This window comes from Miniopterus natalensis, chromosome 4 (assembly GCF_054644295.1).
Source record: "Miniopterus natalensis isolate mMinNat1 chromosome 4, mMinNat1.hap1, whole genome shotgun sequence".
NCBI lineage: Eukaryota > Metazoa > Chordata > Mammalia > Chiroptera > Miniopteridae > Miniopterus > Miniopterus natalensis.
The window spans coordinates 20,868,783-20,881,250 of record NC_142084.1 but is presented as its reverse complement, the minus strand read 5'-3'; the positions used below and the strand labels follow the sequence as shown (position 1 = coordinate 20,881,250).

The 12,468-nt window shown below is 36.6% G+C and overlaps 1 protein-coding gene across 1 annotated transcript; it reads left to right on the top strand.

Moving 5' to 3' along the window:
• C4H5orf24 (chromosome 4 C5orf24 homolog) lies at nucleotides 1-10,072 on the top strand. The gene is made up of 2 exons (XM_016197539.2): nucleotides 1-209; nucleotides 5,575-10,072. Exon 2 carries the CDS (start codon nucleotides 5,578-5,580, stop codon nucleotides 6,142-6,144), a length of 567 nt encoding a protein of 188 aa, XP_016053025.1. The 5' UTR covers nucleotides 1-209; nucleotides 5,575-5,577; the 3' UTR covers nucleotides 6,145-10,072.
• Nucleotides 10,073-12,468: the final 2,396 nt, after the last annotated feature.

Genomic DNA, 12,468 nt, shown 5'->3' with positions numbered 1-12,468 from the left:
CTTGCGTCCGGGGCAGGAACCTGAGCTGTGGCCGCGGCCGGAGCCGGGAGTCAGGCGCCGCCTCGCCGTCGCCACCCGAGCTGCCTGCCCCTCTGGCTCTTCGTGCAGTGCAGAGGCGGCGGGCAGGGGAGGGAGCGTCGCCAGCGTGAGGTTCCCAGCCGATGGGCAGCCCCTGGGCGCGCTGAGGGGCTGGGCTACTAGCGGCTGAGGTAGGTGGGCCCGCGGGGAGTTGTCAGCTTGGCTGGGAGTCGGGTCGGGGCGGCGGGCGATCGTGGAGAAGGCAAGAAGGCGGCGAGAACGGGGCCCTGCCATCTGGTGAGAAGAGGTCTCGGACCCTCGCCTGAGGAGGGACTCTGGCCTAGCCCGGAGCGAGAGGAGGGGCTCCGGACGTAGCCTGCTCTTCCCTCGGCTTGGAGCCATTATTGGGGGGAAATTCTTCTTGCGGCGGGCGGAAGGGGTCATCCTTTCTTTTCTCTGAGAGGTCAGAATCAGCAGCCCTCCCGCCTTTAAATTAAAGCCTGCTGGCTTCGGCGGGGACGTCTAGATAGAGTGGCCTGTGGACTTCTGCAGCTTGCAGAACTCCGAGTGCACGGGCAGCGGGAGAGGGGTTTTGACGGTCGAGGGTACACATTCCTTTCTCTCGTGTGGGCGTGTATGATCCGCAGAGTTGTTACTGATAATACATTAATAATCGCTTTCGGGCACAACAGGTCCTACATTTCTGAACGCCTTATATCGTCTAAGGATTCCGGCTGCGGGGAAACTGCGCAGTGGGGCGCAATTAAGGAGTAGAAAGAGGACAAAGGAGGCCGTTATTTATGTTCTGTCCTAGTGTCAAAACTTTCCTTGGTGGGCAGGATGCGTAGCTACTGGCATTTGTTTGGTCTTTGCTGAATTAGACTTTCTGGGTGATTTAGGTGGGTGAGTCACAAATGGATTTTCGTTTACAATTATAAAACCGTATATGATTCTATATAATTGTTCAAAGCCAAATGACCTGGAATAGATCTCTGAGAATTATGTGATGTTGGATCTTTGGAAGAGAGCAGAACTTGGAATTCATGAAAGAAAGATTTTCCCCGTGTGTAGAAAGCTTCATGACTGTTTTGAAAGTTATTAAAAATATAGTTCTTTATGTTGGCAGTAATGACCGCCACGTTCGAGAGAATGGAAAGGAATTACTTCATAAAGAACGGCTCACCAAAAGACTTTTGGGATTAAACACATAGTAAAACAACTTCAGGGATGACTAATTTATGTTTTAAAAATTATAATTTAGTCATAGTTAAAATTTATATAATCTCTTAGTTGGCTCCCTTATATTCAGTGAACCATTTTAAAAGATAACTTTTGGTAGTCCACACAGTCTGTTCTGTAATGCCTGGTTTTCATTAAGTCCAAACTTTCTAGAAACAGTATTCATTCTGACTTAAATGTGCTCTGTGTACTTTCAATGAACTCTGTACTGTAGTATGGTAAGAGTCTTCGAAAAAACAACAACTGTTAACTGGCAAGCCCTGAAGTGCGAGTAGGGGAGGATTATTAAGTGTAGGATTAATGCTTGTATATACAAATACAGCATCCAAATATATGTAAATAGTTTATACACACAAGGATCTAATGGTGCTGATTCCCATCATAACAGGTTGAAATCTGAAAGTAGAAAAGAATTGGTTTTAGCTCTGTTTACTATTTTAGTTAACTATTTATATGGGTAACTGAAGTAAATTTCTTTCCCAGCTTGTTATTCAGTTATGGAGTAAGCAGAATACTACACTGATTTCTTGGCAGTAGCAGGGAAGGAAAATATAGAACCATATAGAAGACTGCCCTTTAGAAATGTTTTTTAAATGTGTGTCATTGTCTTTTCATTGGAATAAACAGCTTTACTCCTGTCTATTTTGTGGTTTAGTGGTTAGAATAGTGTTTTGCATGGAGTTGGCCCTCAATAAATGTGAGCTTTGTCAGGATTAACATAATACGAATGGAATGCATACGTTCCTGGAAAAGATGAAAGAAATTGAAGAAAGGTGGGTTTTTTTTAATTGAAGGGCTACTTTTTTAATGGTGTGTTTTTTTTCCCAATGTTGGTTGGTATCTGAGTAAAGGATGTCTAACAGCATCTTTCCTCTAAAAGTCTAATGTAATGTGGGAGCATTTGAGATCCTGCTTCCCAGCATATGTTATCACTTTGGCTCAAATAGACTCATAAAAATTTTCAGCCCTGGCCCGTGTTGCTCAGTTAGGGCGTTCTCCCATGCATGGAAAGGTTGTGCTCGTTCTGGTTCTGATTCTGGTCAGGGCACATGCCCAGGTTGTGGGCTCGTCCCCGGTAGGGGGTGTGCAGGAGGCAGCTGATTGATGTGATCTCACATCGATGTTGCTTCCTCTCTCAAAAAATTTTTTTTTCTTTCCAAAATAAAATAAATACCTAACATAATGTAAGCTGAGATTCTATATATCCTGAGTGCTAATAGATGGCAAATATTCTGATATATTAAGAGAAAATGAAGTTAAGGGAAGTGAGGTCCGGAGGGAAGGTTTGGTAAGTTTTAGTGATAGTAACTCAAAAGGCATGAACTATAAAGCAGTGAAACAAATTGTAGGAAAAATATTTTCTCCCTTTACTGGCTGTGCTTTACTTTCTGTGGAAGAGAGTTTTGACCTTTCTACCTCTTTTTACTACAGCTTTCCGGAAAGGTGATTTCTGAATAATAAAACTGAAAAAGGGGTCACTTTTTCTCTCCTAATCTTACAATCTTCTGCTCAAAAGTCTGACTATGTTTCTCTTTGTATTTGTACTTGGTCTCTACTCCAACTTCGCTGTAAATAAACTAGTGTTTTGATTCCTATCTAATGGCTGTGTATATTTCTCAATTAGTTTATAACTTGAAGGGGAGAGGAATGTGGTTGGTCCCTTCACAAATCCCAATATTGGCTTTTCTTCAATTTGGAAAACAAATCTATTTCACCTTATAGAAGTTATCAACAGAAAGGTTTTGTGAAGGTTTGAAGAGGTAGGGGCTAAAGAAGTAAATAAAAACTTAAATAGGAACATTTAAGACCTGTATTTTCATTTTAGTATAGTTGAGTGATGCTCATTGTAGAGGGTGGATTTTGTCCCCCAGGCAATGTCAGGAAATTTTTGGTTGTTAGAAATTGGGAAGGGGAAGAGGAGGGTGTAGCTACTAACATCTAGGTAGAAGCCAGGGATGCTATTAAAGCATTTTTTTTTTTTAATCCTCACCTGAGGATATTTTTTCCATTACTTTTCAGAGAGGGAGGGAGGGAGAGAGAGAGAGAGAGAGAGAGAGAGAGAGAGAGAGAGATGTGAGAGACACACATCGATTGGTTGCCTCCCACTTGCGCCCCAACCAGGGCTAGGGATCGAACCTGCAACGGAGGTATGTGCCCTTGGCTAGAATCGAATCAGGGACCCTTCAGTCCTCAGGGCCGATGGTCTAACCATTGAGCCAAACTGGCCAGGGCTGTTAAGCATCTTAAAATGCACAGGACAACCCTCCACAACAAATAATTATTTGACCCAAATAATAGTGCTACTATTGAGAAACCCTGGTATAGTTGTATATTATATTGATATTGTTGGCTCTGAAGGCAGGTTATCTGAATTCCTTTGGCTTTACCATTTTCTAATGTGTTGCTAAAGTTTCTGTAAAATAGAGTTAATAATAGTATGTTCCTCATAGAGTTGTGGTGATGATTAAACCAGATAATGTGCAAAGTGTCAAGTGTTTTACCTGACACATAGAAAATGCTCAAAAACTGTTAAATTTCAACTAATATTAATACCTTTTGAATACATCTTGATGATTTCTCCTTATTTCTCAGCTGAAATTAGAATTTGAGCTAGTGAGAATTAATAACCTAGTTCTCATTGTATCCTTGGGTGAAGAATTAATAATGAGTGAAGAATTACTCCTTTTAATATTTGTGTTTAGGTCAGTCTTGTTCTATGTTCTCAAGTCTATAAGACTTCTGCCACAAAGAAGGAGCTTCTCGCCTGGCTGTTGTGGCTCAGCGGTTTAGCATCAACCTATGATCCAGGAGATCAAGATTCGATTCCTGGTCAGGGCACATGCTGGGGTTGCCAGCTCGATCCCCAGCAGGGGGCGTATAGGAGGCAGCTGATCAATGACTCACATCATTGATGTTTCTATTTCTCTCCCTCTCCCTTCCTCTCTTTGAAATCAATAAAAATATATTTAAAAAAAAAAAAAGAAGAAGCTATTGCTCATTGCCGATGTTTTTCCTTCATAGTTAAGACTAAGTCAGTTGGCCAACAGCTCTGTATCTGTTGATTCTCAGCAAATATTTAGTAATTTAACAGAATTCAATTCTGTGACTTGATTCCCATTTCTTTTTGCCTTTATAAAAGGAAATAAATTTACAGTGGTTTTGACTCACATTAATTATCTGTTCCTAGCCTTTGGGAGTAACTATTTTTGTGAGGTTTTCGTGCAGTTTTGCATGTACTAAGGGTATAGGGAAATATCTAACAACTTGAGGCTAGGCCTTCATATACATTTGAGACTCCTTTTCTAAGTCTAAGTCGGAAACCATATATTTATCTTTTTTATAAACTCTCATTTTCTGTGTGTCTAAACAATAATGGCTGTTTAGGCTGGCTTGTTATAGTGATGTTTGTAATACAGCCTTTGTAAAGAGAAAAAAGTCACAGGGATGTTCTCACAGACGAAACAGAGACTTTGGACTGTTTGTTAATAGGCTACGGGGCTCTTGTAAGGGAAAGAGATCTACACCATATTTATGATTAAGGGAGAAAGCAGTGTTGTACATTCAACTTTTTGTCTTGATAACCCTACCATTTTATTATGGTTGTTACCCATATTTTTGTAATATAAGTCTCAATTATTTATATAAATGTTCACTCATTTTAGCTAATGGAAACCTTTGTTTACTCTCTATATTGGCACTGCTGCTTGTTTGAATAGAGTAGTTTGAAGGGAGTCAATACGTTTGGCCAAGAGATTGTGTTCTTTGTTTGGCACATTCCATCTTTTGTAAAGTGTAACATACACTCAGGATTCTGTATAAATAATAAATTACGATCTGGAAACTGTGGCCAGATCAGAAGTATACAGATGAGAAGTATAATAAAAAGCCAATGAATGTTAGGCAAACAGGAAAAAAAAAAATCATGCTAATAAGAGTTCTTGTCTTTACTGTTATCCTTTTGGGGTTTAGTGATCTAGAAGAAAAGAGAATATAGATTATATAGGAATATAATAAATTTATTTTCTACCTAGACACTTTTTCAGTTCCTAAGCAGAGAACATTATAGCTACTAAATCATTACTATAGTTGAATTTGTGTGGAATTTGTCCCTACTCATGGTTAAATTGAGAAAAACAAGTATCTTTGAATCTGCTGATGTGTGTTTGTTTATAAGTGGTCTGGAGTCCTGCCTGTTAGCCTAATTTTAGGTTGCCTGCATAGTGGTTGGAATACAGACTATTTTCCCACTGAATGCTGTCATACAGATATATATTTATATATGTATATTTATGCATGTTTGTTTTTTATTTTTGGTAGAAAATGATGCATCCTGTTGCCAGCAGTAATCCGGCTTTCTGTGGGCCTGGCAAGCCTTCCTGCCTCAATGAAGATGCCATGAGAGCTGCTGATCAGTTTGACATATATTCCTCCCAGCAAAGCAAATATAGCCACACAGTCAGCCACAAACCAATGGTTTGTCAGAGGCAAGACCCATTAAATGAAACTCACTTGCAGACTACAAGTGGCAGAAGCATAGAGATAAAAGATGAACTAAAGAAAAAGAAAAATCTCAATCGATCTGGTAAGCGTGGCCGGCCTTCTGGAACCACCAAATCAGCAGGATACCGAACCAGCACAGGCAGACCCCTGGGAACCACCAAAGCAGCTGGATTTAAGACAAGTCCAGGCAGACCTTTGGGTACAACCAAAGCTGCGGGATACAAAGTCAGCCCAGGGAGACCTCCAGGTAGCATTAAAGCTCTATCCCGTCTTGCCGATCTTGGTTATGGCTGTGGCACTGCTGCTTTTCCTTACCCTATGATGCATGGCAGAGCAGTTCATGGGGTAGAGGAAACCAGCAGTGAAGTCAAGCCACCCAATGAGTGAATGAGGCAGGAAAGGAGGGCCAGGTTTAGAAGGAAGATTGTGAATCCTAAAGCTTCTTGGTTTCATTTTGACATACATGATTTTATGACCTGGGCTTCCCACATTTGTTTTCCTGTTTGTTTGTTTTTCCTGCTTTTGCTGAGAAACCACCATATGCTGACAGATGCACTCAGGGCATGAGCAGTGGCATTGAATTTGTACATAGGTCCAAGTGTAACACCTAACTAAATCATTTTTCCTTTTCCTTTAGAGTTATGGTTGTGTCTCATATTTCATTACTACTTTTGGGCCATTCTGAATAGATGCTTTATGTACTAAACAACTGAAACCATTATACCCATTAGTTTGTAAAGTAAGGCTACAATATAATAAACATAATATCTAAGGTATTTTTAACTGATGGAACAAAGCAAACTAATGATTCAGGATTATTTGAAGTATGGCTGTGAGTTTTTGTAACATTTATTGTCATGAACCAGGACACAGATATTTGTATGCTTTGGTATTTACATAGACTTCAGATGTTAAAAATTTTATTTTTAATAGGTTATAGGTTTAGGCAGCTTCTTATTTATTTATTGATCTAAATGGCATTAATTGATTTAACCATTGTTCCTAAAGGAATTATTTAGTGTTTGCCTTTCAGCAATGATAAGTTGTATATTTTTTAATTGCCTAACAGCATATATACCAAACACTACAAACAATTCATATTTACAAAAAAATTAAACTTTTTTATAAAAACACATTACATTTTTGGTGAAATACAATGCATTCTGAGAATAGCATATGTAATATAATAGAAAAAGAAACATTCTTAAGGTTTGCATGGAACTATATTCACTACATTTTGCCTTTTGTAGACTTAGTTGTTAAGCATTATGCTTAAAACATTTATTATTGTTCATTTATTCAGAATGTTTTTTAGTTTTAGGCTTTTTTTTTCTTTCTGAGAAATTGTCCATTGCATTAGCACTTACTATTGTTTCAGGTTTATATCTACCAAAGGACACAAACTGAATGGTAGGCTGTAAAACTGATATAAATAAAATGCAGTATTCTGACTGTCAGAACACAGATATTAAGAAATATCTAGGCATCTATCTATTCATGAAACATGTAAAATATATGTGGGTTGAGACCACTTCACCTAAAAGAAAATTTTTTCCAACAGTGTTTGCTTTAGAAGCAAGGTAGATGGAAAAGAAAAAAAGTATTGGGTAGATATTCATAGTAGGGACAGAAGGAAGTCTCTCTTGCCCCCTTTCTAAAAGTAAAATGTTAATATACATTTTATTTATTCTGAGTTTGGTCTGAATAAACTATTATAAACTTTGAATTTGAAAAAAATTCCACTGAATTTTAAAGTTACAATGTATGTATTTGTGATTTTAAATGCCTTTGAGATTAAAATACAGATTTGCAGGACCCAAAAACTTTTAAAGTAATTAAAAGTTTAAAAAGGCACATATTGTGTTGTTTGGGCTTGCTCTCAGTTAATACAAACTCTGATTGCAAATGGATGTCATGTTTCGTACCTTTTTTATCAGGAAAAAAGCAGCAAGCCTTCAGGTGTTCCAGTGATGCCTGACACAGTGAGGTGGACTTTATGCTGCTCTTTACAGTAAGAGGTGTTGCATTGTATGTGGGGACTGTGTGTGCACTGGCATCTAAGACAGTGACCTCAACAATTTTAGCTTTGCACAAATTATAGCTAACATATGTTGGATGACTACATAATCAGTTGCAGAATTCTGGCAGCTAAATTGCTACAAGAGTTTCTTCTTGCAGAAGCTTAAAATATAAAATTTTAATAATTTACTCAGAACAGTATAACTTCTGACACACACAAATGCTTACATCTTTATTCATATGTTTATCCACTTTTATTATCTGTCATTTAGCTATTTCTCAGATCAATGTTCAGCAGTTGGCTGCTTAGAAATCCTGTTTTGAGTTCCTGAAAACAGTTGTTTAATTAAATGTTCTACTGTAGAATGATACATACCACTGTCAAGGATTTGGTTGCATGTTGTGGTCTTTATATGTCCATTTGACATTGCCCTTTCAGATTATTTTGATTCCTGATTTTGTTATACATGACCTTTCCTTTCTCTCTGCCCTTTCCTACATTCATTCCCTCCCATTTTCCCCATCCTCCAGCACATCTACTCAGTGGTGCTGTGCTGTGTGTCAGAAGGTGTATTATTGTATACTGATTTACAGCAGGTGTATTATTGTATACTGATTTTTTTATACATGTTAATGAAATGGTGAAATTAACTAAAGAAAGTATGTTCATAACAGTGCTTATTAATATCTGGAGCTCTGTCCCAGGAAAAAAGGGGGACGAATGGCTACAGTTGTGAATGAATAACATCAGTTTAGAAAGCTGAATTTTCTGTTCATGTGAGCAGTAACATGGAGTATTAGATCTATGTGCTGGTGAGCATCTCCTGATTCTACTTTTTTCCTTGTGAACAGTTTATTGGTGCCATGCTGAAGAGAAAGACACATCTAAGTGATAACATGAAGTCTTAAAAAATAAAATATTTTTACTTCTCTATAGTCTAAAAACTACATTGTGCATCTTTTGTAACACTGTCTCTTGTCATGATAAACACTGAAATAGCATGTTAAATGCCTATACTTTAATATAATCAGTTGGGGAAAACTGGCCTTTTCTTCCCACTGTATGATTGTTCCTTTAAAGGTAAATTGCTAATTTTATATTGTGTAATTCTCTTCTTCACAAAATAGGTTTCACTATTCTATATTAAAACTGTTGGTCAGAAAATGATCTGCTGTTCAAGTAAGTTTGCTTTACTTTTTTCTTTAAAAAATATTTTAACATGCCTTATTTATTATTATTATTATATTAACCAATGAGCTAATGCAGATGAAATTTTCATTTTTGACACAAATATAACCTTGCATAACTAATCTTTAGTATGGGATGATTTTGATACTATCTTTGGAGTTTTGCACTGGATATTAAAAAATACTGGCACATTGTGTTGGAAGAAAACTATCTGCTTAATTTTTAATATTTGGGACATTTTTAAAGTCTGTTTCAGTTAGACTAAAAAAGTCTTTATATTTTTTATTTACTTTTTAAAAGAAAATCTGTTAAAGTAATAAAAGTAATATTCATTCCAAACTGATGTTTGTGTGAATTTACGTGTATATTTTCATGAAGTAAGAATAGAGTTTGAGTTAAGGAGGAAAAAAATTATCCATTTATTAGGTTAAAGGTAATCCATCCAGTGTTAGGAAAACCAGTGTGTGAGCTAAAGAGGGAAAAAAACCCACCTTCTCTAAGAAGCTTTAAAAGAACAATTCAGGGGATATTGACTATAACTGCTACTCTGTCAGTCATTGTCACTATATGCAGTAAAATTTTATGATCCCTTTATAGTAAAATAGAAGAATTCACAGCAGTTGTTGAAAACATTTTTTCCTTGGACATAAACTATTTTGATGCTATTAGGTTTCTGTTTTTATTATAGCTTAAGTATATCCTATTAAACTCTAGGATGTATCTAAATCTTTCCTTTGCTTTTCCTCTGTCACCCCCAAGTAGATAAATCTGTGCTCTCACATATAATGTATTTAATTTTTGGAAAACTTAATACTATAGTAAACCAAGTGTGTGATTTATAGTAATCAGACCACTTTGATGCTTTAAGTTTCACAGTTTCCTTTTTCCACAGATAATTACAGAGAAAATAATTACCAATTAATTGATATAAGCACGCTGTCCTCTGCTGTAAAAAGTCTGAATAGATACTGTGTATGTTTTTTATGTCCATGAACTTGAGCTACTCGTGTGCAATTATGTGTATGGGAATGGAGTAGTGTTCATGATTTGTATCTACATCATCATATGGATGTATATTTATTAATAAAGTCATTACTTTAAAACCAACTATGTTTACTACTTTATTTCTTTATGTAGGGGAATGGTAAATGATACACCTTTTTTATGACCATGGATCTTGTATTTTTCTTGGATTGTGCTTTCTGAAATCTCCTCTACACTTTTGTTTTTTTCAAAACAGTAATGTTTATGTATTTGTAATGTAAAATTTAACTTATAAATGGATCTTATTTTCTTTGCATTTTCTTATTTCTTGTCCTTTTGATAGTAGCCATTCTAACAGGTGTTGGGATTACTCTGAAATGTAGAGAATTTATTATTTAAGTAAAAAACTACTTTAATTAGTAATTTTCCTAAGCTTTCAACTAGCCTAATAAATTCAACAAACTTTAATAACTATTGAGCATGTACTCTACAGTGTAGCAGCTCACATACTGAATAAGAGTCTCCACCTTCAAGGAACCCATAGTGGAAAACAAATGCCTTAATATGTGGACCTTAAACAATGTAATGCCAGTTTTTATTCATTCAGAATTGACATTTTAACATGCTTTATCTCTCAAATTAGCTAATTAATTTTAGCACAGAGCCAGTGAAACTGCAGCCCATCTGACTAGTCCTAAGCTTTAGGCTAGTTTTTAGATGAATTTCACAAGAAAAACTGATTATTGTGCTTATTCTCTATAAGCTCAGAAGTATCAAGTCAGAGATCATTCATAAATTGTGATAATGCTCGCTTTTAAATCATGGTGGGAGCTACTTATGTGGCTGTTGTGCTTCCTCTGTCACATAAAGAAATAAGAACTACAGCCCGGCCAGACGTGGCTCAGCAGTTGAGCTTTGACCTAGGATCCAGGCGATCGGCGTTCGATTCCTGGTCAGGGCACATGCCCGGGTTGTGGGCTTGATCCTCAGTCGGGGGTGTGCAGGAGGCAGCCCATCAATGACTCTCTTATCATTGATCTCTCTCTCTCTCTCTCTCTCTCTCTCTCTCTCTCTTCTCTCTCTGAAATCAATAAAGATGTATTTTAAAAAAATAAAAAATAAAATAAAAAGATCATTCTTAAAAAAATAAGAACTACATAGTGTTATGCATCCTCAGTATGTCATGCGCAGAATGGCTGATGACTGAAACTGATTATGATTGATTTGAGTAACTATAGGACTGTCACAAAAACACCTTCCACCCCCAAAAAAACAACTTTGTAAAAATTCTGTTTATTTTGGAAATTTCATACATATAAAAAATTTGCTAAATATAGAGTATAATGACCCTCCATGTGACCGTCACCAAGCTTTAGTAATTAAAAATTCAAGATCTCTTTTTTTTGGTCTATATTCCCATCTACAGTTTGCCCCCCTCAAAAATAATAATTTTAATGTTCATATATATATTTTTTATTTTAGAGAGAGAGGAAGAGGGGGAAACATTGATCAGTTGCCTCCTGTACATACCCCATCTGGGAATCAAACCCAAACCTTTTGGTGTACAAGTTGATGCTCCAACCAACTGACCTACCCAGCAGAGCCCTCTCAATTATTTTGAAGCAAAATTTTCTAAATCATATATCATCCTAAAATATTTTAATACATATATGTAAAACTAGACTTTCTAAAACATAAGCGTACCATTATTAAACTTTTTAAAAGAATAATTCCTAAGTGTAATCAAGTACACAGTTTTAAAACTGTCCTAATTATCCCATAACTGTCTTAATTGTCCCATAATTGTAAAAAAGTTTCTTTAGTTTTCTTTAGTTAAGTTTACATATCAAAAAATCTCACCCATTGTATATACACAGTTCATTGTATTTTGCATGGTGACCAATTTATACCCCACTGAATTACCTGGGCATGTTTATTAAAAATCAACTGACCATAATGTGTAGGTGTAGATCTGGACTTTTTTGTCTATCTCATTGATCTATGTGCCAGTGCTACACTGTCGTGATTTCTCTAGCTTTATAGTAAGTCTTACTTTGTTTTTATCCCCTTCAAAATTGTTTTGTTTCAGCCTTTGTATTTCCATATAGATTTCTGAGTAAGTTTGTCAATTTCTACAAGTATTGCTGCAATTTTGTTAGGGATTGTATTATATTTACAGATCAGTTTGGAGAGATGTGCCATCAAATTCCAATCCATGATCATGGTATATCTTTGTCTGTTTAGGTCTTACTTGATTTCAGTCAGCAATATTATAGTTTTCAGTGTACAGAGCTTGCAATTCTTATGTTAAATTATTCCTAAGTGTTTTATTTTTTTAAAAAAAGTATGTTTTTATTTATTTTAGAGAGAGTGAAAGGGGGAGAGAGAGAGAAACATCGATGTGAGAGAGAAATGTCATGGCTGCCTCCGCATGCACCCTTACTGGACTGGGGATCGAACCTGAGACCTGGGCATGTGCCCTGACTGCGAAAGGAACCTGAGGCCTTTTTTTTTTTTTT